Genomic DNA, 26369 nt, shown 5'->3' on the forward strand with positions numbered 1-26369 from the left:
ATGAAATGAAATAGGCAACACGATTCCACGTGGTATTCACTGCAGAAAAGTGGCTTTCAGGAGGGAGCAAGAAAGAGTACCAGAAAAAGATTTTATTTTTACAAAGGAACCAAGACAAACTGGGTCTTGATGGGAGCAGGATGAGGACAGGAGAGAAGACAGGAGAGCATTTTTACAGGAAAAAAACAGGATAGGAATGTGTTGAGGCACCGAGAGAAGATCTGTCTGGTGAGAGTGGAAATAAGTGGGAGAAAAAGTTGAAAAATGACAATTTAGATCAGTTTATCAATAACCTAAAATGCCAGACAATGTTTAAGATTTCACGAGAAAGGCCTGTACTCCCCAAACTCTTCTGTGCAGAGATAACAATACTGAAACAAAAAAGAAAACAGATTAAGGTGTTTTTTCATGATGTTAGATTTATTTGACTTGAAGGAATCCTTTTATTCAAAACCTTTTTCTTGCCATTTTAATTTAAAAATACCCATTGATGCAGGTGACATAGCTATAGTAATTTTTTTTTTTTTTTTGCGGGTCTGGAGATGGAACCTAGAGGCGTTTGACCTCCAAGCTACAGCCCCTGCCCTATTTTTATTCTTTATTTTGAAACAGGGTCTCACTGAGTTGTGAAGGGCCTCACTAAGTAGCTGAGGCTGTCCTCAAACCACGATCCTCTGGTCTCAGCCTCCCGAATGCTGGAATTACAAGAGTTTGCCATCACGCCCGGCAACTATAGTAATTTTTAAGGATCAAACTCCTTCCTTTATTTCTTATTCTCATCCCATCTTTCTTCTTCCTCTACCCTGCCCTTCATTTTTTCAGATTTTTTTTTCCTATTTTTCTCCTACTTATCTCCCTTCTCTCATAAAGGCTGACCGCAGTAATAACAGTGTATTTTTTAAAGGCTTCAGACTTGAACGTGATGGTGCAGTGTTCTATTTTGGGAGGGTTAGATTAGTGGTGGTCTGCAAGATAATGAGGATGAAAAGCAAACAAGGCACAGAAGAAGCTTTTCAGAAACGAATGCTAGGATTTAGGCAGAAAGCTTTGGGTTCTGAATTTATTTATGGTGGTATATATAGTACCAGAAACAACAGAAATTGTATTAATGAAGGAATATATTAGATAGATGTGCTAGTGCATGGCTGGAATCCCAGTACTTGGATGACTGAGATAGGAGGATTACAAGTTTGGGGACAACCTCAGCAGTGTAGCAAGACTCTCAGAAACCCAATGCCCCTGGGTTAAATCCCCAGTACCACACACACACACACACACACACACACACACACACACACACACACACACAGGAAAAAATATAAAAATAGAAGAAAAGAAGAGAAAAGGAAAGAAAAGAAAAACTTTTTTTTGTGTGTGGGTCTGGGATGCAACCCAGAGACATTCGACCTCCGAGCTACCTGCCCTATTTTTTATTCTTTATTTTGAAACCGGGTCTCACTGAGTTGCAGAGGGCCTCACTAAGTAGCTGAGGCTGTCCGCGAACCGCGATCCTCCGGTCTCAGCCTCCCGAATGCTGGGATTACAAGCGTGCGCCACCACGCCCGGCAGAAAAACATTTTTTTAGTGTATGATTAGTTTGGGAAGGAATGGCTGATTCCAATCTACTGATGTGATGGTTGGAAGAATGGTGCTACTGTTCAAACATCTAAAGACAGAGCTGAATCAGGAGATGAAGAGACATTTCATTGTAGACATGATGAGTTAGCAAGGTTGCCAATGTCAGATGGATAATTGTAGACATAGCCACAAATCTCAGAGATGCATAAAGATTAGCGATCCATGTGCAGGTTTAAATTTGGTTGAGGTATATGAAAGGGAAAGAAGATGGGAGACTTGAAGAGTTAATGGAATTGTGAAGTAGGAGGAACATGTAGTGGCAAAGACAAGCTACACAGGACTAAGTGAAACAGGCAAGAATGATCTTATTCATAATTAATGCAAGAAGGAAATGAGATCGGATGATGGAATTACTCTGAAGCAAAGGGCTGGAGTTCTTTTTTTTGTAGTACTGGGGATGGAACCCAGGGGTATTCTACCTCTGAGTTACACTCCCAGCCCTATTTTTCAGCTTCTTCTTCTTCTTCTTCTTCTTCTTCTTCTTCTTCTTCTTCTTCTTCTTCTTCTTCTCCTTCTCCTTCTCCTTCTCCTTCTCCTTCTTTCTCCTTCTCCTTCTCCTCCTTCTCCATCTTTCTTTTTTTTTTTTTGCGGGTCTGGGGATAGAACCCAGGGGGATTTGACTTCTGAGCTACACCCCCTACCCTATTTTATTCTTTATTTTGAAATCAGGGTCTCACTAAGTTGCAGAAGCCTCACTAAGTAACTGAGGCTGGCAGTGAACCGCGATCCTCCTGTCTCAGCCTCCTTAATGATAACTACAAGTATGTGCCGCCAAGCCCGGCGAGTTTCCTTTTTTTTTTTTTTTTGAAACAGGGTCTCACTAAGTAGCTGAGGCTGTCCATGAATCTGTGATCCTCTGTCTCCGCCTCCCAAATGCTGGGATTACAAGCATGCTCCACCACGCCTGGCTTGGAGAATTATTAAGAATGGGAGTGAGGGAAATTATGGACCACCTGTACCTGTAATTGATATTATGTAAAGGAAAAATAAACTTTTTCTATCTTCCTAATAGGTAGTGATTAAACTTAAAGTCAGGTGACTCCTCCCCTGCTTCTGTGACTGAGGTAGGGCTCAATCTTCCCTGATTACTTTTCAAAGAAGTCTCCCCCCACATCCTTGAGAAAGACTTTCTCTAGGGTCTATAAAAGTGGCAAGAGGCTTTGAAGAAAGCATTATAAGCATTTCAAAGAGCACAGAAAGATTTTGCAATTATGGGCTTTCTAAAGTAGATTCTTAGGAAAGGGGAAATCCCAGACTCACAGTCAGGGATCAGGAAGAAATCTGGTTTGATTAAAGATTAAATAAGTCTAAGGGGATATCCAGGGTCATCGTGGTGGATAGAATAAATGAAGAAGTGAAAGATAAGGAACATCTCAAGAAGTGGGAGAACCCCAACACTTACCAAATAGAGAAGATGAATAAGATGGAGTTCCAACAGCAGAGAGGGTAGCAGTAGGCACCTGGGAAAGGCCAGGGAGGGCAAGGACTGAGAAAGGCCTGAGCAGTGTCCAGACACGTCCTTCCCCCCCTCCCTCAGCCTTGGCAGGGGTTTCAAGACTTCTGTGTGATGATCTATATTATGGTAATTATTTCAGGGTAGTAAATATTGTGATTTGTTTTATCATATTTGTAAATGATCATAGGGAAATTCTTTCTTCTCATTAGACTTAACCATGTTTTATATTTATCTTCAAATATCTCTGGCATGTGGCAGTAATATTACCATTTTATAGGAATAGAAAGTGAGGCTTGATGCCGGATGTGGTGTCATAAGCCTATAATTACAGTAATCGGGAGGCCGAGACAGGAAAATTGAAGGTTTGAGTACAGCCTCGGCAACTTAGTAAGACCCAGTTTCAAAAGTTCTGGGAGTATAGCTCAGAGGTAGAATCCTGCTACTCCCGTCTTCAATCCCTATTATGGGAAGAAGAAAACTAAAGAAAGTGATTCTTGAGCCATGAGATACACCTACTAATGTGTGCATAAAATCTCTCTCTGAAATAGAAGATAACAGTGGATAATATTATGATAAGGGCCCAGGCACTGAATTAAGTAATTAAGTAATATTTAGTCTTTTGGGCATATTAAGATTTAGAGATTAGGTGAAATGCAGTCAGTGATATTATATTGTTCCTCCTGGGACGATACTTTTGATTCTCATGGGCATTTGGAAACCAGACTAAATAAAACACTTTACCCTAGTGATTGATTTGTTCGTTTGAAATTCTCCATTACATGCTCTGAGAGCATCCTGGGCACAGTCATATTAGGGCAGGAAGAGAAGAGCTTTATTTCCTGTTTACTTTTGGGTCCTGCTCTCCAGCCCTGAGTCATGGACTATGGAGCCTGCAATTTTTCTTTGCTTCTTTTCATAAATGATCATTACACAGGGCTGGTACTCCAAAATTATTTGCTAAATGAGTGAATTCAAGTTGCTGTATGCCTCTTTTAAAAGTGGGGAATCTCTAGATTTAAGAAATGTAACATGAGAGTCTGAGGAGTTTTTGTACTTAGACAGCTATTTCCCTTCATCTCTTCTCAATCTTTGAAATGTATCTCTGTTTTAAAAATAGAGTGAAAAGATGTCATTCCCTCCATAACTACTGCTCTTTATAATCCTTTTGTAATAAAAATACCAAGAGCCTGTTCTCTGAGCATGTACCGGACACTGTGCTAAACACTATCACACATGCACTAAGCATTATTATGCATGCATTAGGCACTGTTTGGCTTTAATACTCACAACCCAAAAGGATCCCATTACTTTTATGCTAATTTTACATATAAAAAAACTGTGGGATAGAGAGCAGAAAGCTACCTTTAATATTTAGTGCACATCTTTGCAAACACATTAGAAGGTGCTTCTTCTGTTAGGTAGGTAGAATCCTCAGAGGTGCATGGCTTAAGGAGCTTACCACCTGCTGATTTCAGCTCTTACTCTACCAGAGAGAGGGGTTGCTTGGAGCCTGGAGGTTCTAAAAGGTTAAATCACTTGGCTAGTTCCACAATCTCTTTTCTTCCTTTAAAAAACACTTGCACAGGCCGGGCGTGGTGGCGCACGCTTGTAATCCCCGCGCTTGGGAGGCAGAGACAGGAGGATCGCGCAGGTTCGAAGCCAGCCGCGCTGGCGTAAGAGACCCTGTTTCAAAAATATAAAATAGGTCTGGGAGTGTAGCCTGGAGGTAGAAGGGCTTCCAGGAACCCCAGTACCACCAAAAAAACAAAAAATAAAAAATAAAAAAAAACACTTGCACAGTTTATTTTTCAAGCAGATATTAAATTGATTTAGCTAAGATAGTGGTCAGCAAACTTTTCTTATTACAGGCCAGACAGTAAATACTTCAGGCTTTGGAAACTATAATGGTCTCTATCACACGTACTAAAAACTACTGCTATAGTGCAAAAGCAGCCATAGTCTAACATTCAGACCTGTGGCTGAAATTTGAATATAATGTAGCATATTATTTTCTATATTTTTTCAGTGATAAAAAATGTAAACAAAACATTCTTAAGTGGGGGATCTTATAAAATAGATAAACTTAATATGGCCCTTAAGTCATAGTTTATTAACTCCAGTATAATATTTCAAATAATTCAATAAGTAAAATCATCACCTGTTTCATAACTATTTTTCTTTTCTTAATTCTAAATTCATGAAAACAAAATCGTAGAAACAAATTTACCTCTTTTTATACCTGTTTTACTAAAAAATGGTTACTGTGATTATTTTCTAAATAGGTCATAATATGTTATTCATGCAATTTTGAAACTTTTGTGATTTTGCAAACACATTAGTGACCTTTACTTGTTTTCTGTAATTCTATGCTTCTCTTAGAATTATATTTGGCAAAGTAAAGTCTTTGACTGTATAACTTTCTTTTTTTTTTTTACAGAATATTTTTTTTATTAATTTATTTTTTAAATTGGTGCATTGTAGTCATATATCAATCACATTGGAGTACAAGACTTGAGAGGATATACAAGCACACATCATCCAATTAGCCCTCCTCCAGCCCCCATTCCATTCCCTCCCCCTCCCTCCATCGCACGCTTCTTTGGTGATTTACTTTGATACATTTGTTTATGTACCTCCTGCATTTTAAAGAGGCTCCGTCCTCCAGTATTACATACCCTCTGATTGGTCACATTAGTTGCTTCACTATAGGGCCATTTCTATAGCTCAACCTCTTCCTGTTGCCCTTTTCCTCCTAGTTATTGCTGATTAAGAGAAGCGTCTGATTTATATTTTCTGCGATATTTCTCTGTGCATGCTGCGTTGCAAATACTGATCCCACTCTTGATGGTCCCAGTAGTGGCCTGGCTACTCAGTGGACTGATCCAGACCTCGCTGGCTCAAGCAGCGGCCTTGCCTCATGGGAGGCCCCAGTTCTGGTCTCGCTGGCCCCTGCACCGGTCTAACCCCTAAGCTGGCTTTGGTCCCGGCCTTGGAGGCCGCAGGAGTGAACTTGACTCACGCCAGGCTCCGATGCTGGCCATTGGCCCCTGCACCAGCCTAACCCCTTGGCAGGATTCCAATCCCGGCCTCGGAGGCCCCAGCACCGGCCTAACCCCTCAGCAGGTTCCGTTCCCGGGTTAGGAGGCCCCAGCACTGGCCACGTCTCACGGCAGGCTCCGATGCTGGCCTCGCCTCACGGCAGGCTCCGATGCCGGCCTTGCTCTTATCCCGGCCTTGGATGTCCCAGTAGCGGCCTTGCCTCACGGCAGGCTCCAATGCCAGCCTCACTGGCCCCAGCACCGGCCTAACCCCTCGGCAGGCTCTTATCCTGACCTCGGAGGCCCCAGTACCGGCCTTGCCTCAAGGCAGGCTCCAATCCCAGCCACGGAGGCCTCAGCACCGGCCTTGCCTCACGGCAGGCTCCAATGCCGGCCTTGCTGGCCCCAGCATCGGCTTCACCCCTCGGCAGGCTCTTATCCCGGCCTCGGAGGCCCCAGCACCGGCCTTGCCTCACGGCAGGCTCCGATGCCGGCCACACTGGCCCCAGCACCGGCCTAACTCCTGGGCAGGCTCTTATCCTGACCTCGGAGGCCCCAGTACCGGCCTTGCCTCATGGCAGGCTCTGATGCCAGCCCCGCTGGCCCCAGCACCGGCCTAACCCCTCAGCAAGTTCTGGTCCCGTCCTCGGGGGCCCCAGCACTGGCTTTGCCTCACGGCAGGCTCCGATGCCAGCCTCGCTGACCCCAGCACCGGCTTAACCCCTCAGCAAGTTCCGGACCCGACCTCAGAGGCCCTAGCACAAGCCTTGCCTCATGGCAGGCTCCAATGCCGGCCTCGCTGGCCTCAGCATCAGTCTAACCCCTCTGCAGGTTCCAATCCCGGCCACGGAGGCCTCAGTAGTGGCCTTGCCTCACAGCAAGCTCCGATGTAGGCCACTGGCCCCGGCGCCCGCCTAACCCCTCAGCAGGTTCCGATCACTGTCTCTGTGGTTATTATTTCAAAGGTTCCAGGTGTAATGTATCAGATCTCTGCCTCCCCTGAGTATTGGCCACTGGCATTGCCACTGCCTCCACCGTTTCAAATCCTTCCCAGGCTCTTTTTCCACTCTGAATGTTGTCCAGTGTTCCTAAGCATGCGTGATGGTAGCATTCGACATTTGGTGTAATTTCTCCAAAAAAATAAAGTTGGTAAGATCCGGTTTCTGCTTCTCCTGAATACAAGTCTCCACCACCATCGTGGAGAACTCTTTCAACACCGCATTTCTCCTTGGTCTCCGCTAAACTCTCTCCTTATATGTGATGTCTGAGATTCTTAACAATATAGAGAAATAGCAGTCCTCTTTCACAGCGAATTTTTCCATAAGTTCCAGTGCATTTAGATAAGTTTTGTCTGCATCTCCAGTGTCCTGGCATCCATAACGGCTTTCTTACCTCCTCTCCGATATTTTTCTTTATCTTTTTCTGTTCTGGGCCCGGTTTCTCCAGGGGTCTGGCGTGCTACTCGCAGTTCGGCCCGGGGCCCAGAGTCCCGCGACCCGGGCCCCAGCTGGCGTGCCCTGCGCGCGACCCCTGCCCAGAACCCAGCGTCTTACTGGGCCCGGTTTCTCCAGGGGTCTGGCGTGCTACTCGCAGTTCAGCCTGGGGCCCAGAGTCCCGTGACCCGGGCCCCATCTGGCGTGCCCCGCGCGCGACCCCCGCCCAGAACCCAGCGTCTTACTGGGCCCGGTTTCTCCAGGGGTCTTGACTGTATAACTTTCTTTTAATGAAAAAAATTAAATGCAGATGAACTTTAAAATCATAATGTGCTAGTATCAATAGAAAATAGGTTCCTTCTACCCTAATATCAGGCTCAAGGTCCTTTTATGTCCCTAGAGAATTATTTTCTTTTATTTTTTGTTTTGGTAGTACTGGGGCTCTTGGAAACCCTTCTTCCTGCAGGCTGCACTCCTAGACCCATTTTTATATTTTTTATTTGGAAACAGGATCCTGTAAGCCAGCGAGGCTGGCTCCAAACCTGCACGATCTTCCTGTCTCCACCTCCCAAGCGTGGGGATTGCAAGCGTGTGCCACCACACCCAGCCCTAGATAATTCTTAAGAGAGCTTCATAGCTTGACTGACATGTGGGTATTGTTTCAGGCTGGATTCCTCAGTTAACTTTCATACTCCAGTCTTCGGAGACATCTGAAAATGCTACTAGGGCAGAAGTATTTTTAGAAAGAATTCATGTAACAAGGGTAGATGGGATGATCAGCCAACAAATGGCCACTGATTCAACCAATGGTTCAGTGGTCAGTTCTCTCTGTGATAATCTACAGCTTTTCAGAGGTTTGTGTTTGACTTCTTTGCTTCAGTCTCTTCAGGTGCTACTCTTTTCCCTTTAACTCTATGCTTCAGCCATCGTGTTGGTCTTTATTTGGCTCCTACAAGAGCCAATAATTTTTTCTACTCTCTTCTTCATCCATTTATATATTTTCTCCAGGAAGGTCCTCTCAGAACCATAGACTAGGTTAGTTCCCTTGATTATAGGTTTCTATTGGGTACACTCCTCACACTCATAATTATTTGTTTAAGGTCTACTTTTCTAACCTGTGGGCTTCATGAAGACTTGTCTGACATCGTAACCCTGGTGCCCATTTAAAGGCTCAGTATTGGGGGGACATCAAATATTTTTTGATGAATGAAAAAATATTTTTAGCTTTAAGTAAAATATACTAATTCCATTTAGTTCAAGAAAAATTAAATTTGTGTGTTTTATCAAACACAAAATCCTACTAGGACTTTTTGACCTGAGATATGTGTAAAGAGAGGCATGTCTAAACTGAGAAGTTTCTAGTTTCTGCCCATGAGATAGATGTGGGTTTAATGTTATCTGGTTTCATTCACTTTTTTATCTGGCTTCTACTTCTGGATTTGTAGCATAGGATCTGCTCACAGGCTTGAAGTTCATGTGTTTGAACTTAATTTGTTTATGACATTATGTGAACAATGAAATTATTTCCCTTTTTTGACTGTCATCTTCTTTGCTTTCATGGTGGCTCTGGAAATTAAATCAAAGGAAATGAAAAAGCCTGCCATTGTATCCAGTTAACTGAGCTAATGTCTGAGATGGGTGTAGCCAAGAACTGTTATCTCAGACTTAGATGTCAAGTTGGGTAGCATTAAATTATGTACTTCCTATTTTCTATCATGCCTGTCTTAGATATGACGAAGTTTAGATTTGTAGGGTTTCAGAATGTGTATATTTTAGATTAAAAAATTTTAAATAAGTCTTTCAAATCAGTAGAGGTGATAACTATCTTAATAAATGTATATTTGCATCTGGATTTGGATAGTGTTTTGGGCAATATTACTAATAAAGTCAATTTATTTTGAGAAAAAAGATAAAGAATTATAAGTAATTATCAGCCGGGCATGGTGGTGTGCTCTTGTAATCCCAGCATTCCGGAGGCTGAGACAGGAGGATCAAGGTTCAAGGCCAGCCTCAGCTACTTAATGAGGCCCTTTGCAACTCAGTGAGACCCTGTTTCAAAATTAAGAATAAAAAATAGGACTGGGAGTGTAGCTCAGAAATAGAATGTCCCTGGGTTCCATATCTAGTACCACAAAAAGAAGTAATTATCAAGGCCACCCATCTACTTTGTATTCTGAGTGTCAGCACAATTTTCTGAATTTCCTGTTCATGACACACACATAGAAAGAACAAACTAACCACTACAATTTAGCAGATTCATAGCCTCTAATTGCATGTCCTTATTTCTGAACACAAAGTGTAAATTCTAAGAAAAGGGGGAACCAAATGTCCATAGAACTCATTTGAAAGTTGTGTAACACAGCCAAATAGCCGTGTCTGTGTATGCTGTACCTGAGTCCTCAACGGAAGAAGACCCAGGCGCAGGAATGCTTTATTCCCTGCACATGGACAGACAAGCGTCAGGGGTAACTTCACAACACTTTATTTTTGAAGGTGAGATCAAGAACTTACACATTTGACATTTTACTTTTTCATCTATTTTTGTGGTGATCCTGTTTATATTCTTCTTTACCTATATTTTATACCTTAAGTAATTATGTCTGGGTAAAGTCACTTAATTCATTCATAACTATTTACAGTTCTGTATGGAAGGATGCAGTTTGGGTATTTTCCTAAGTACCTGATGTATGTTTAATAACAGAACACTTAGTTATTTGCTTGAAATTTTCCTTAAAATAGTTCTCCCCTTTTCTTTTTATTCTTCCCTGAATTCTTTTTCTTAAAACAAAAACAAAAAACAAAAAACACCATGAAAAACCTGTTACTAGGAATCCCAGAGACTGGAAAGTTTGGAAGAAATACTGTTCTTTTCTTTCTGGAAAACTGACTTATACTAAAACTTATATTCATAAAGTAAAGATATTTTCACTCTTCTGTTGCAGTTTTAATTCTTTGGAGTTCCTTATTTCAGTAGATAGTTTTTAAATGCAAGGTATGGAGTGTATACAGTGGTAAGTCGATTAGACTAGCTGTGACTCATAATGAATTACAGCAGACAAGAGAAATGAAACAAAAAAATCATAAATCTCATCATTAATAAGTTGCATTGTGAAAATTGCTAAAGATTAAAATATAGAAAAGTATGAGTTGTACAATTAGGAGGGGCATGTTTAGCCAGAGAAAGCTTTCCTGAGGAAGTGACTTAGACCCTATAGGATAAATAAGTGGTTGTTAGGACGAGGGGGTTAGAGGCAGAGCCAAGAGCAGGAACCTGACGGCCAGAGGAACTAATGAAATGGGGGTTTTCTTCTGAGCCCCCAAGATGAAACAGGGGGTTTCTTGAGAAGAAACCCGGTGTTTCATCAAAGATGAAACAGTTTCTTGAGAAGAAACTTGGCATTTCCTTACCGGGTTCTTGTCTACGGTGAGCGAAGAATGACACCCTCAGACCGCAGGAAGGGGAATAAATGGTTTATTGGAAGCAGCAGGGAATAGGGAAAAGTGGCCAAATACCCCAAAGGGGCTTCCAGAACTCTGGAGTCCAGCAGCTGCCTTCAGGACAATACTTGAGAGTAGCCCAAACCGAATGCCTTCAGTTGCAAGCTGCTTTCTCCCAAAGTCCATGCGATCTGCCAGAAAAGAGGTGCAGGTCACCCCTAGGGGCCCTGGTCAGCCTTGATGTCCAGCAGAGGCCTTCAGGTCATTACCCGAGTGTAGCTCAGGCCACATGGCTGTCAGTTGCACTCCACCTTCTCTCAAGGCTAACGCGACCTGAGAGAGAGAGAGAGAGAGAGAGAGAGAGAGAGAGAGAAGAGAAGAGAAGAGAAGAGAAGAGAAGAGAAGAGAAGAGAAGAGAAGAGAAGAGAAGAGAAGAGAAGAGAAGAGCCCAAGGGGAGGGGTTTCCTGAGAGGGAAAAACCCGTCCTGGTGGCTGGTCTAAGGTTTTATAGATGTCTGTGTGTCCTCTGTTGGTTGTGGGGAGTTTGGGATCCTGGGAATTCTGGGAAGCAGCTCTCAGAATTTGCATGTCCTTTGAAGAGTCTCCTTTCAGTAGGAGTGTCAGACTTGCTCCAGTGATGTCTCCTGGGTGTGTTGATTAGTAAACAGATGGTTTTGTGAAGCTTTTGGTCATTCTTATCTCTGAGCCTTGTTCTTATCCCTGAGCCTTGGAAGTTGGTATTCCTCGCCCCTCAGGAAATTGACTTTTTTTCTACGGAGGCCTCTTCCCTATCTGCCTATTTCCTTTCTATCTCTTCACTAAGCTCTCAGGAAGTGAGAGGACACTGGTGTGGTTCTTATGCAGGCAATAACTTAGGCCACAGAGATCATTTGAGACACAAATCTGTGAGATTTCATCTTTGCACTGATGTGTATATGCATTTGCCAATAAGAGCTGTTCATTTATTGTCTACTAGTGATTTTAAAATATGCATCTTGCCTTATCATTTAAGTATATAGAGTAAATGGTATTCCATCATCTTAGAGTCTGGAAAAATTCTGCCTTGGGTAATTATTCTTGACTCAGAATAATCCTAAGCTAGTCACAAAAGATATGGGTCATTTGTCTAACCCTAAATAGTGATTTTTCCTCCATTTCTTTAAGACATATTTAAAACAGTCTGCAGCACTTTGAAATATAGCCTAATATATATTAAATACAATATAAAATAATTTATATAATTTAAATAATTTAAAGGAATATAGTTAAAATCTAGTTTGATCTTATGCTTTTTGTATTGTTTCCTAGTATTTCTTTAAGGAAAAATACATGTGGGATCTGACCCTAAGCTTTGCTGACTGCTTTGTGTTTTCTTTTGTCTACTTTAGTCTAACGGGATTGCAGCCATCATTGCTATTTTGGTGTTATTGTTACTCTTGGGTATCGGTTTGATGTGGTGGTTTTGGCCCCTTTGCTGCAAAGTGGTGAGTAAAGCAAATTCGCATCTCTACTCGTTTTATTTATTTTTAATCAGTAAGATGTAAAGTAAGGGATGGAACATGAATGAGTGCCATGTTACTCAACAAAGATTCAACTAGTAACTTGAATTTTAATCATTTCACTACTTTAATAAATTCTAAATAACACGCACGTCAATGTCTATTATAAAATTTCATCTAAAAAGTGCTTCAAAATCAGGTTTGTGGGAAAAAGCATTCTGAAATGTAGGGGATACCAAATGCTTGGGATACCAAAAAAATTCAAGTAAATTAATTTTTTTTCTTGTTGGATTTATTGAGAGCATTGATAATCTTTCAAGTGTTTTAAAAAGTGCATATTGAATATTTTATTTCCTCTTTGAAGAATATAGTATTTCGAGGTTTTTTTTTTTTTATTGCCGGTTAAAATAATTTTAGAAATAAGTGAAGTGCAAATGTTAGGGTGTCTGTTAAATGATCACTTTTTCTTTCAATTTGTGTCACATTTTATGTTTATGTAAAGCCTGTGAAAGAATATGGGCTGATGTTAGTTCTTTTATTGCTGATGTGACAAGTTGTCACAAGGTTGGTGGCCTAACTCAACACAAATCTATTATCTGAGAGTTGCTCTGGTGTGTGGTCTCACTGCTCTTATCTGGGCAGAAGAATGTCAGCAGGGCTGCATTCCTTTCTGAAGCTCTAGGGGGATAGTTTTTTGCCAGCTTCAGTGGCCCATCCACTTCTGTGCCTCCTGGCCTCTTTTATCTTCAGTGGCACCAATCTTATCTCCTTGATCATTCTGTACTCACATCTCCTTTTGACTGTGGAACCTTCTGAGAAGGGGCTCTTCAAATTGAAGAAACCATGTGATTTGGTTGGACCTACTTGGGTAATCCAAAATCATGCCCATCTCCTGATCCTTAATCTTAATCACATCTGCAGAAACCCCTTTTGCTGCAAGAAGTAATTTATTCATTGTGTCAGGGAATTATGCTGTGGACACCTTTGTGGAAGCATTCTTTTTTCCGCCTATACAGGGTGATGTGTGAAGTAATACATTTCACTACTTTTCAGGCAATCCAAGTTAGATTGCTCAGGGTTCCTAGAAAAGAATATCCCAAGAGAGTCTTCTTTCAAAGCATGCCTATCACTTATTTTGAGAGTGCTCCTTTATTACAAACACATTGTTATAGAACTTTCTATTCTGTAGATCCTGGTCGCGTTTTACATGGCATTATTAGACTTCCTCTCCCTCCCCCACACCTGAGCTGACTGATTTCAGCTTCTTTGCAATTTCAGGCAGTGCTTTATAGTACCCCTACATTTATTATTAATTTTACTTCAGTCTGCTTTCATGATGCAACTTTATAATCCTTTATCTCAGAGCATGTGGCCTATGGAGGAGGCATAGGATTAACTCAGACAACAGTAGAGACAAGAAGCATCCTGTCTCTTTGCTGAACTAATCAGTTTCCTGCCATAGCAGTTTATGCTCAAACAGTTTCCTGTTGTAATCTTGATTATCCTGAATATGGCTATTGTAGGGTGACTAGCATTCTTGAGATTCAAATTAAAAAGCAAAAAGGTGCCCCGATGTGATTTGTGCTCCTTGGTTTTTTAATTTAAGCTTTAGGGTGGTGGTTTTTCTTTCTTCATTAACTTGCAGTTTCATTTCCTATTGACCAGAGGCCTCAAAAGTGTGAATGTGTATTATTTTTTAAAGACACATGAAAAGAAATTGAAATGGGCCTCTCTGGGAGGCTGTTAGATGTTCTCAAATATAGGTTTTGACCATCATTGTGGATATTATAGAAGAAACCCAATCATTAGGTGGTGAGATGAGGTCCATTCTAACTCTGAGAATATAAATTTACAAATTATAACTTCACAGTTTACAAATCATGGAATTTTCCTTATGCAAGGCATAGAGAGGTCCCTTTTTTTGGTATGATAGGATGTCAGAAAGGTTTCCTGTCTTCAGAAACATTATGAGTGCTTAATAATTTTGAGAAAACTACCTTTATTTTATATTTACAAATATAGATTTAAAAGCAGCTATTCCTGAGCGTAAACTTAGGTTTATACCTAAGTATAAATGAATCATAGGAAATGTTTTCTAAAGTAGGTTTTAAAGCAGGAAGAAAGTGAAGGCAAAATTCTATATTAAGCTCTTGGTAAATATGTGTTGATTATCTAGGAGATGTTAATTACTGTGCTAGAAACTGGGTGTATTGGCATTTTCACAGCCGTATCCAAAGAACTGACCATGTCACTTGTTATGGTTTAAAAATATGTTATGGTTTGGGGGAAACTGTCCCCAAGGACCCATTAGGGTTCCGGATACAATTTCCCTCAAAACACAAAAAAACCCAAAACAAAAAAGCTGCGGGTTCTTATACTGAGCTAAGGATAAATACACATTAGCCTGGACTCTTGCTGAAGATTTAAAGAAGTTTATTAAAAAGATAGAAATACAGAAGACAGTTACAGCCCCATGCTATTCAGAAATGGCACGGGGGGGGGGGGTAGTTCGAACAAATTCACCAAAGATACAACACGTGTACCAGACTTTTTTTATACACATGTTCTCCATCTTGTTCACGTAATTCTGAGTAGTAAATGTCTCTGTAAGGTTCCTCCCGCAAGGTGTCTCCTTTCATGAAGGTCAAGGTTGACCCAGCTCCTCCCATCCTAACTAGATTACCCAATTATTATGTAAACCTGTCTTTAGAATGAGGATGAGGAAATCCTAGTTCTCCTCTCCTATACACTTGCTAATTACCTTTAACTAGGTTAATTTACATTGGAATAGTTGCCTGCTTTTTTTGACAGAAACCAAGTCCTTTCACCAATTTTTGAAATATATTAATCATTAGAGCTTTCTCAAATCTTCCTAGGCCATTCCCGATACTGGTACATCACTTAGAAGAAGAACGATGTTTTTGCTCATGGTTTTAGTCCATGTGAGGTTGGGGACCTTGAATCTCAGAGCATGATGACAGGAAGTAGAGAAAGGAAGCACACAGGCTGCGATCCTCACATCATGGAGGCCGGAAGTAAGAGAGAGAGAGGATAGAGAGAGAGAGAGAGACAGACAGACAGACAGACAGACAGACAGAGACAGAGAGAGGAGAGGAGGAACCATTTATAATCCCTAAGGCTAAAGGCCCCGGGACCCACCTTCTCCAGCCACACCCTATTGGCCTGGACCACCACCCAGATAAATCCATTACAATTTGTTAAGGTTGCAACCAAGCCCCACTTCCAACACTGCCACCCGTTTCCATGAGGGCTGAGGGATGCCCCAGATCCAATCCATTACATTGGAGTATAAAAATGCCTATGATATGATATGGAAATTTACATTTTAATATGGAAACAGAGAAGTGTGGGTGGGTGTGAATGGAGGGTATTGAGTGCCTGACCCCAACATGTGTGAAGACCAGTAAGTGCAGTAATGGAGTGTTTCAGAGAATAAATGAAACGGGGGTTTCTTGCGAGAAAACCCCGGCGAGTTCTTGTCTACGGAGAGCGAAGAATGACACCCGCAGACCTCAGGAAGGGGAGTAAAGGTTTATTGGAAGCAGCAGGGAATGGGGGAATGGGGTAAGGGTGGCTGAACACCCCCAAAGGGTCTGGAACTCTGGGTCCAGCAGCTGCCTTCAGTACAATACTTGAGAGTAGCCCAAGCCAATTGCCTTCAGGTGCAGGCTGCTTTCTTCCGGAGTCCGCACGATCTGCCAGAAGGGAATAGAGAAAAGTGGCCGAACACCCCATAGGGGCGGTCGGAACTCCGGGGTCCAGTAGCTGCCTTCAGGGTCACTACCCGAGTGTCGCCCGAGCCAAGTGCCCATCAGTTGCAAACTACTTTCTCCCAGAGTCCACGCGATCTGCCAGAAAAGAGGTACAGGTCACCCCTAGGGGCCTGGTCAGCCATGATGTCCAGCAGAGGCCTTTAGGTCACTACTCAAGAGTCGCCCGAGCCACGTGCCCTCAGATGCACTCTGCCTTCTCTCAGGGCCAACACGACCTGCGAGAGAGAGAGAACAGCTCCCCAAAAGGGGAGAGGGTCCTGAGTGGGAAAGTGCCCCGCTTTTGCCATCTGACTGGCTGATCATCTGACTGGCTGATGCCTGACCGCTTGCAAGTCCGTTTGTGGTTAGGGTGACTCCAAGGATAATTTGCATAGGATATTTGCAAGTTCTTTGAAGGGTCTCCTTTCAGGAATGCCAGACTTGCTTGGTGGGTTTGTTGATTAGGAAACTCAGGATGGCCTTGTGAAGCTTTGACCTTCTTATCTCTGAACCTTTAGAGTTTCAGGTATCTGTTGTCTCTCAGGAAACTCAGGATGGCTTTCTGAAGCTCTGGTCTTCTTATCTCTGAGCCTTTGGAGTTTCAGGCATTTGTTGCCCCTCAGGGAACTCAGGAAATTAGCTTTTTTCTACCAAGGCCTTTTCCCTATCTGCCTATTTCCTTTCTATCTCCTCATCATGACTGAGTCAATGACGCCAACTGAACTTTTGAAAAGGGGGTTTCTTGCGAGAAAACCCCAGCGAGTTCTTGTCTACGGAAAGCGAAGAATGACACCCGCAGACCTCAGGAAGGGGAGTAAAAGGTTTATTGGAAGCAGCAGGGAATGGGGCAAGGGTGGCTGAACACCCCAAAAGGGGCTGGAACTCTGGGTCCAGTAGCTGCCTTCAGGACAATACTTGAGAGTAGCCCAAGCCGAATTGCCTTCAGGTGCAGGCTGCTTTCTTCCAGAGTCCGCACGATCTGCCAGAGGGAAATAGAGAAAAGTGGCCGAATACCCCATAGGGGCGGTCGGGACTCCGGGGTCCAGTAGCTGCCTTCAGGGTCACTACCCGAGTGTCGCCCGAGCCAAGTGCCCATCAGTTGCAAACTACTTTCTCCCAGAGTCCACGCAATCTGCCAGAAAAGAGGTACAGGTCACCCCTAGGGGCCTGGTCAGCCATGATGTCCAGCAGAGGCCTTCAGGTCACTACTCGAGAGTGGCCCGAGCCACGTGCCCTCAGATGCACTCTGCCTTCTCTCAGGGCCAACACGACCTTCGAGAGAGAGAACAGCTCCCCAAAAGGGGAGGGGGTCCCGAGCGGGAAAGTGCCCCGCTTTTGCCATCTGACTGGCTGATGCATGACTGCTTGCAAGTCCGTTTGTGGTTAGGGTGACTTTTGAGATTCCAAGGAGAATTTGCATAGGGCATTTGCAAGTCCTTTGAAGGGTCTCCTTTCAGGAATGCCAGACTTGCTAGGTGGGTTTGTTGATTAGGAAACTCAGGATGGCTTTGTGAAGCTCTGGCCTTCTCATCTCCTGAGCCTTTGGAATTTCAGGCATTTGTCGCCCCTCAGGAAACTCAGGATATTAGCTTTTTTCTACCAAGGCCTTTTCCCTATCTGCCTATTTCCTTTCTATCTCCTCACTTTCAATGATGGATAAGACAGTAGCAGTTGCTGAAAGACACTTTGATGAAGTGTGTGAGATTCTGAGTTATTCTGGCATGTTTGGAGAGGTGCTCAGTTTAGACTTTGAGTGAAAGAGAATTTTGGTTTTGACAAGAACAGGGTGAAGGTTGGCCTCTTGTTTCCTAGCAAGTCTGAACCCATCCCAGAGACCATGAGAAGCCACCAGGGAGATTCAATCAGTAGAATCTTTTGAAAGGAGCTTTGCCTGTGGTACAGTAGTGCTGAGGGTTGGTCCTAGTGTAGATGAAGACTGTGTCCAGCTGAGTTTTATCAACAGTTGAAGTGAAAAGTCAGTGGCAGATTGTGGGCCTTAGATATGGCAAATAATTTCTATCTTTTGGGGTCTTTCTGTTTTTGAAGGGTGGGGGGATGCGTACATAACCCAAAGCCTTGTTTATGCTAGGCAAGTGCTCTACTGCTGATCCATATCCCCAATCCAAGAGCAGATAGAGTATTTCAAACAAAGTATAGATAGTTGTAATCTTAAACTGGAGGGAAGTGAGCTAGAGGAAAATGAGGAGGACATATGAACAGAAGTGGGGAGTAAGGCCGTAACCTTGTGCGAAGGATCTCGAGTAATTCAAAGGGTGTTGCAGTTCAACTCCAAGGCATTCATTTTATTTTTGCTCCTTTTAGAGAATATATTTGTGCAATGCCAAACTTAGAATGTGGCCTGTTAAGTAGTTCTTAGCAGTATCCATTGACCTTATGTATCAATACCAGTAATAGAACAGTTTAATGGAAAACAAAATGCATTTATTTCAGCTTGGTGTCATACACATTTCTTTTTGTTAGAATATATTTTTAAGTACTAGTAGCAAACATTTACATCTAATCTTTCAAATTGAAACATGACCAAACAGCTTAAAGTATCTGTTCTCAGGTACACTTAGAATGTGTTAGCTCTCTTACCTCCGTATCATATACTCAGGAGTTCTTAGCAAGACTGAAAGATTGAAAAAATTATAAACAGAAGCCTCATATTATTCAGTCATTTCATATTTTATGAAATACTGAATATCGAACCATATTATAAAACTGTTGATTCACTCATTGTCCAGAGATTAACGTTTTATACGTATCAAATCAAAGACTCGGTGGTGACAATGTTTACTTATGTTTTAGACAGTGCTTCTCAGGCTTTTGGGCTATTTTTATTCTTATTTATTTATTCAGTGGTACTAGGGATGAAACCTTTCTACCTCCAGGCTACAATCCTAGACTTATGTTATATTTTATTTGGAAACAGGGTCCCTTAAGCCAGCATGGCTGGCTTCGAACGGCTGGCTGTGGGATCCTCCTGCTTCTGCTTTCCAAGCACAGGGATTACAAGTGTGTGCCACCATGCCCGGCTTCTTATTCTTTTCTTTTTTGCTTCGATAGCAGAAGGAAGCCTTTCTGTGTCAATAGGAAGGTTCTGGTGCAGTAGTTTCAGGTTTTCAAAAGTGACAACTCTCCCCAAGGGGAAGGAGTGGGCCGAGGGGTACATCTCCCAAGGTCAGTCGGTTTGAAAAAGCCTCTGTGAGATGAACAAAGATATCCAGACCTTACTCTCTGGAACCTGTGAACGCTACTTAATATAGTAACGGGGGCTTTGCAGATGTGATTCAATTACAGATGTTGAGATGGAGAGGTTTTCTAGGATGATGTAGGTAGGCCCTAAATGCAAATGACAGATCCTGTAGGAGGGACTGAGAAATTAGATAACAGAGGAGAGAGGGCAAAGAGTCCATGGAAGCAGAGATGGGAGAGATGCGGCCACAAGCCAAGGAAAGCTGGCATGAGCAGTACCTGGAGGAAGCAAAAAGCAGATTCACCCCTAGAGCTTGCAGAAGGGCCAGCTCTGTCAGTGCCTCCTTAACCCTGAAGACCAGGTCAGACTCCAGACTTCCAGGATTGAAAGAAAAAAAAAAAAATCTGTGCTTTAAACCACTAGGCTTTGATAATTTATTAGAACAGGAATAAGAAACTAATCTGCTTAGGGGTGTGGATTTGGGAAATTACAATTAGAGTAACACTTTTGTTTTATTTTGGGTAATTGTCAAGTAGGTATGCATAATTCTTGATTTAGTAAGTAGAATTGTAATCATCCTTTATATACTGAGTAGAAATGAATCATTCAGAGTGACCAGGAATTTCTGGATGAAAAAAAAATTTCTGGATGAAATTTTCTAGAGTAATCAAGGCATATGTGTTATTGGACTCATTTGACAATAGGGCTCTGTTAACAGCATTCTTAGGGTGATAGTACTTGTGACAAAAAGCTAGTGCAATTTCTTTAGTATTTAGATATCAAACCAGTAAGTCTCTTGAAAGCTGAAGACTGACATTTTTACCCTGATGAGAAAAACAAAGAAGCTGTAACATGTTCCAGTCCGTGAAACCACCACATGTACCTGGTTAGTTGTACTAGTTTGGTACCAGGAAACAAGAAACAAATGAAAATAGAAACATTCATTCGAGCGTATTTTATATTAAAATTATAGTACATATACTTGGTATAAAAAATAGTATCTTTTTGAGATACTTGAATAAAAGTATAATAAATACTTAACATTGTTATTTGCTTAAAGGCTCTCTCCTCTTATGGATCAGTAGTTTGATGAAGGGAGGTACAGCATGTGTTTTATCTATTGTTATCTATCGTAAATCTGGCATGTTGTACAATAAATATTTGTTATTAGATGCATCTTCCTGAACTGTATCAATTCTTAAAATTCAGAAACTTGGTATCTCTTAACCTGGAAGTTGACTTCAAAATAAAATACTTGAGCCGGGCATGGTGGCGCACGCTTGTAATCCCAGCATTGGGGAGGCTGAGACCGGAGGATACTTGTTCATGGACAGCCTCAGATACTTAGTGAGGCCCTTTGCAACTTACTGAGACCCTGTTTCAAAATAAAGAATAAAAAATAGGGCTGGGGGTGTAGCTGGGAGGTAGAATGCCCCTGGGTTCCATCCCTAGTACTGCAAAAAAAAAAAAAGAAAAAAGAAAAAATAGAATACTTGTTGCTCATCATAATAAAAATTATGTTAAATATGGGAAATGCTATATTCAAAGGAATTTGTTATTCTATCTGAGGTCTTTGTATGATTTTCACTGATTTCACTTAAAATTTGTCACTTATAATATATATACATATATACACACACAGTAAGAAAGATGGCATTTGAAGTCCTAGCTAATAAAAACTAAGATACAACTACCTAAGAACTTCTCATTTGTAATAAAACTCTGAAGTAGAGCAATTTAAATTTTGTATAATTGCTGCTTCACATATCACATAGGGGTTTATAACTGGAAGATTATGAACTTGTATGGAAAGAAATATCTTTATTTTTACTTCTGACTGAAATGCATCATTTCCTTCATTCATGAATGTAGGCCATTGTCTGAAAAAGTATTATTAATTCTGAAGAATTTGTTACCAACAGTAACCACAGATATCCTACAGATACCCATTTATAGTGCATATATTTTTAATTTTTTTTTCTTTTTTTTTTTGCGGTACTGGGGATGGTATCCAGGGTCATTCTACCTCTGAGCTTCACCCCCAGCCCTATTTTTTATTCTTTATTTTGAAACAGGGTCTCACTAAGAGTTGCAAAGGGCCTCACTAAATAGCTGAGGCTGTCCATGAACCACTATCTTCCTATCTCAGGCTCTCAAATGCTGGGATTACAAGTATGCGCCACCCTGCCCAGCTCTTATAGTTCATATATTTTTGAAATATATTTTACCTATATCACTACTTCAAAGTTATGATAATTAGCCAGGCGTGGTGGTGCACACTTGTAATTCCAGCGCTTGGGAGGCAGAGACAGGAGGATTGCACAGGTTCGAAGCAAGCCTCAGCTATTTAGTGAGGCTCTCAGCAACTTAGTGAGACCCTGCTTCTAATAAAATATAAAAATAGGTCTGGGAGTATAGCTCAGAGGTAGAAAGCCCCTGGGTTCCATCCCCAGTACCACACACACACACACACACACACACACACACACACACACAAAGTTATTATAGTTAGTAGACCTATTACTAGATCTCACTATTAAATGAATTAATAAAGAAGTATGTATATTTCTATAGGACAGATTTATTTCTTTATTTTACCATTAAGGTCATTACATTTCAATAAAATTGAAGTCCTTTGAATCTTATGTGTTTCAATATAGCTACTGGGGCCCATGGACTCACTGGGTTTCCACAGAAAGGCATAGAATAAAAAAAGTAAGAGAAATTTTTGGCCATAGGATGGATATCTGGTTACCCAAGATTGTGTGTGTGTGTGTGTATGTGTGTGTGTGTGTGTGTGTGTGTGTGTGTGTGTGTTACTGGGGATTGAACCCAGACGCATTCTGCCTCCGATCTACATCAACAGACAGATTTTATTTCTTATCTGGAAATAGGGTCTCACTAGGTTGCTGAGAACCTCCCTAAATTGCGGAGGCTGTCCTTGAACCTGCGATTCTCCATTCTCAGCCTCCTAAGTACCAGGGTTACTAGCATGTGCCACCATGCCCAACTCACCACCATGTTTTTAATATGAAATTATTTTATAATTTTAATTCTTTCAGTTCATTTTGAGGAGTTTACTTTTAGGATAAAAGAGAGAAATGATGTCATCAGAGTGTTTCAGATAGAATTCTCTGTGTGCCCGGGCTTCTGTGCAAAAATAGAAATCAAAGCCAGTGATATTTGGAAATTTTTATATTGCAATAGTTTTAATCACAGAAAATTGAATTTCCAGGAACTACCATTAGCGAATTATGGGTTGTGATGAGTTGCAAACTACTCCGTAATTGGGAAAGTTTTCCTATTTGTGTGAAGTTATTTCTCGCCATTTTTCTCCATCTTGCTCATCTCATCCATCCTCTACAACTGCTTTTCTTTAAAAGAAAAAGAAAAGATGTTAAAAGCATCCTTCATTTTTTTTCTTAAATGAAAACTACAGGCATGGGGGGGGTTAAGACAAAACTTGTGTATAGAATGATGAGTGAGATACAGGAAAATACAGATGTTTTCATCATTGTTTAGCTTAGAGGGTATGTTGAGTTCATGGCAGATTTGTTTTACTAATCAGGATAGCAGAAATGACAGTTGTATAGTTGCATCATTTGGGAAAACCAGACACTTCACAGAATTACAGATGTAAGGCTAATGAGGTGGCAAACAAAGGCTTTCTGGAGTGTTGTCAGTGAGTGTGTTATACAGCTGCAAATAAATACTCAAATATGCTGGAAATGATAAATGTTCACTCCGCTCTAGTGTCCTTGGCCAAAGTTCTCCATCCTCAAGGGAAAACTGCAAGCTCATTTTTCCTTAGTGCATTGAGGACATTACAGAAAGAGCTCATGACTCTTAATCTAATAAAAAAAAGAACAATTTACAAAGTATTTTAAAGCCTAATTTGTTTATAAGTAAGTTGTGCCTTCATGTTGAGGATATATCTGATTGGAACTCTCCAGAATAATTTTCTTAGCCAGTAACAGCTGTGCCGCTGTTTCTACACAGTAATAATGCTTCTACATTGCACTTGTATTTTATTGTTGAGGAGGGCTCCTGGTGCCTTTATTGAGTTACTTTTAGAGGAGCCTGATCTTTTTTTTTTTTTTTCTGGAATGCACAATAAAACAGAAGTAATTTAAATTTTAATATGCCTTCCTTGCACCATTAATTAAAATGATTTATGTTTGGTTGCCTCCTTGAAATACAGTGTGATGTTAAGATATATTGCTTCCATGGTGATGTTTTCCAACAGAGCATCATTTATGAAACAGGGTATCAAATTTATCCTGGTCTTAGTTTATTTGCTTTGACAGCAGCACCTTTACTTAAACCCTGCATAATCCACCCTCACACTTTCTTCTCAGGCCTCATCTGGCATTTGAGATTATAGTTATTGTCTAGATTTGAGTCCACTTATTTATTTTCTCCAAGTAATATTTTTGAACGTTGATGAGTTTGCCAGAGAGAGAGAGAGAGAAAAAAAAAGAGGATGAGATAACTTGGACCATATGGATGTTGAAAACATCCAACTTTGTGGAATTCAGAAAAGAAGGATATCCCAAGTAATAATACAAGAGAGCTTTGTGTTCATATAATTTAGAAGAAAAGCACTATACTTGACCTCTGATCTTATCAACAAGAAAAGGGAGCACTCACATATATTTTAGAGCACTCACATATATATTTAGACTCACATATATTTTAAATGAATTCTGTAAACACTAAAAACGTTTCTTTATTGTCAATGGTCTCATAGGCACTTAGATGGCATTGCTGGTGAATTGGGCATGTATTTTTTGTCACTGGCAAGAATTAGTCCTGAAATACTACTTGATCTACAGTTTTCATACAGTAACTGCTTTAAAAAAAATCCTAAGCAATTCAATGTTGACAGTTCTTTTCACTCTTTTCTGAATATCGGAACATATGATCGCATCAAGCTGGCGGCAGGCTCCAGTGCTGACATTTTCTAGCGCAAAGAATGCCCACATCACTTGAACATTTGAAAAGTGTTAATGAGCAGATCAAAAGGACTGTTGCCTGAAGCAGCTAACTTTTTTTTTTTTAAAAGTCGGCTCTCCTCCAAACTGAAATCTTCATTCTAGCAGCTAAGTAGATGAGATGTAATCCTCCCCGATGATGATAATAACAAATGAAAAAAAAATTGGAGAAGAATCAAGCTCTGCATATGGTTCATAAAGTGGTGAAAGTGTTTTCCAGAATTTTCAATACAGAGCTGAAGGATGCTAAGTGGAAAAAATCCTGGCAACTAGGCAATATTATGCCTTTTAAAATCTGCAAATTCTCATAAAATATGGTGCATATGAATACATCCTTTTCTGAAATGAATGTATTCTTGCACTATTTAATATAAGAAAGGGATTCTCATGACTGTTACTTTAAATGTATTTGGACAACAGTAAGTTTTCCTTTTCTCCTGAACTAGTGCTACTGAAATGTAAGGATGTCAGCTTGATATAGATGATTTTTTTTTTTTTGCCAATATTACCTTTGGGGTTAAATAGCTTCAGATTATTTTCACCCTCCTTTGTTATTTATGTGACTGTGTGGTATAGTAGCGAGAAGAAGCATTTTGAAGCATCACAGGAAAACTGTTTTGTTTCCTCTGTCAACATTTCTAGGTGACTGATATCTGGCATATTGGTTAACAAATTATATTTTGCTAAAATGGTGATAAACTCTATCTTACAGAGTTATCCTATGTTTTATTTTATTTTATTTCATTCTTTTGATGGTATTAAGGGGTTGAACCCAGGGGCTTTTCTACCTCCGGGCTATACTCCCAGCCCTATTTTATACTCTATTTGGAAACAGGGTCTCACTAAGTTGCCGAGAGCCTCACTAAGTAGCTAAAGCTGGCTTTGAATCTGTGCGATCCTCCTATGTTAGCCTTCCAAGCGCGGGGATTACAAGCATGCGCCACCATGCCCGGCCATCAAACGTTTTAAATATAATTCTAATTATCTATTATCTATCCATACATTAATAACAATTGCTCAAAATATCTTAGGCCTTATCTTACATACACTTTCCTTTTGCAGTCTAAACCTTGTTTTAAAAGGATGTCATGTAGCCGGGTGTGGTGGCGCACGCTTGTAATCCCAGCATTTGGGAGGCTGAGACCAGAGGATCGCAGTTCACGGACAGCCTCAGCTACTTAGTGAGGCCCTCTGCAACTCACTGAGACTCGGTTTCAAAATAAAGAATAAAAAATAGGGCAGGGGGTGTAGCTCGGAGGTCAAATGCCTCTGGGTTCCATCTCTAGACCCTCAAAAAAAAAAAAAAAAAAAGGATGTCATGTGGCAGAAGGATGTCATGTGGCAGAAGTCTAACTAACTCAGAGTCTGAAGGTAGATCGATTTGGGTCCTGGGATTGATTTCTAATTCTGTGTTTTCTCTTTTCATGTACTTGGGGAAATTATTACTCTTCTTTATATTTAAAATATAGATAAACATAGTAATTATAAAGGGTTATTACAAAAATAAGAGGAGCATAATTTGCCATATGACAACACTAATTAAACGTGATTATTGTTAATATTAAGAACAATATACAGATGAGCCTTAGCTCTTGTTCAATTCCTTAAGGGCCTATAATATTTTGTGATGGTGGTATCTCTCTCTCTCTTTGCTTGTTTGTTTGTTTGTTTTGCAGTACTGGGGGTGAAACCCAGGGGCATTCTTCCTCCAAGCTACACCCTCAGCCCTATTTTTTATTCTTTATTTTGAAACAGGGTCTCACTGAGTTGCAGAGGGCCTCACTAAGTAGCTGAGGCTGTCTGCGAACCGCGATCCCCCTGTCTCATCTACCCAAGTGCTGGGATTACAATCGTGTGCCACCATGCCCGGCCTGGTGGTGTGTCTCTTAATTTACTAAATT

The 26369-nt window shown here is 41.0% G+C and overlaps 1 protein-coding gene across 1 annotated transcript in view; it reads left to right on the forward strand.

Moving 5' to 3' along the window:
* ANTXR2 (ANTXR cell adhesion molecule 2) overlaps positions 1-26369 on the forward strand; it is a gene marked incomplete at both ends in the record, with an annotated part of 158353 nt that overhangs the window by 59281 nt on the left and 72703 nt on the right. Inside the window, one exon of the mRNA XM_080697110.1 lies at positions 12392-12487. Coding sequence (XP_080553236.1) covers positions 12392-12487 — 96 coding nt within the window. The remainder of the gene's footprint in view (positions 1-12391; positions 12488-26369) is intronic.

Source organism: Muscardinus avellanarius, assembly GCF_963383645.1.
Source record: "Muscardinus avellanarius genome assembly, chromosome: 6".
Lineage (NCBI taxonomy): Eukaryota > Metazoa > Chordata > Mammalia > Rodentia > Gliridae > Muscardinus > Muscardinus avellanarius.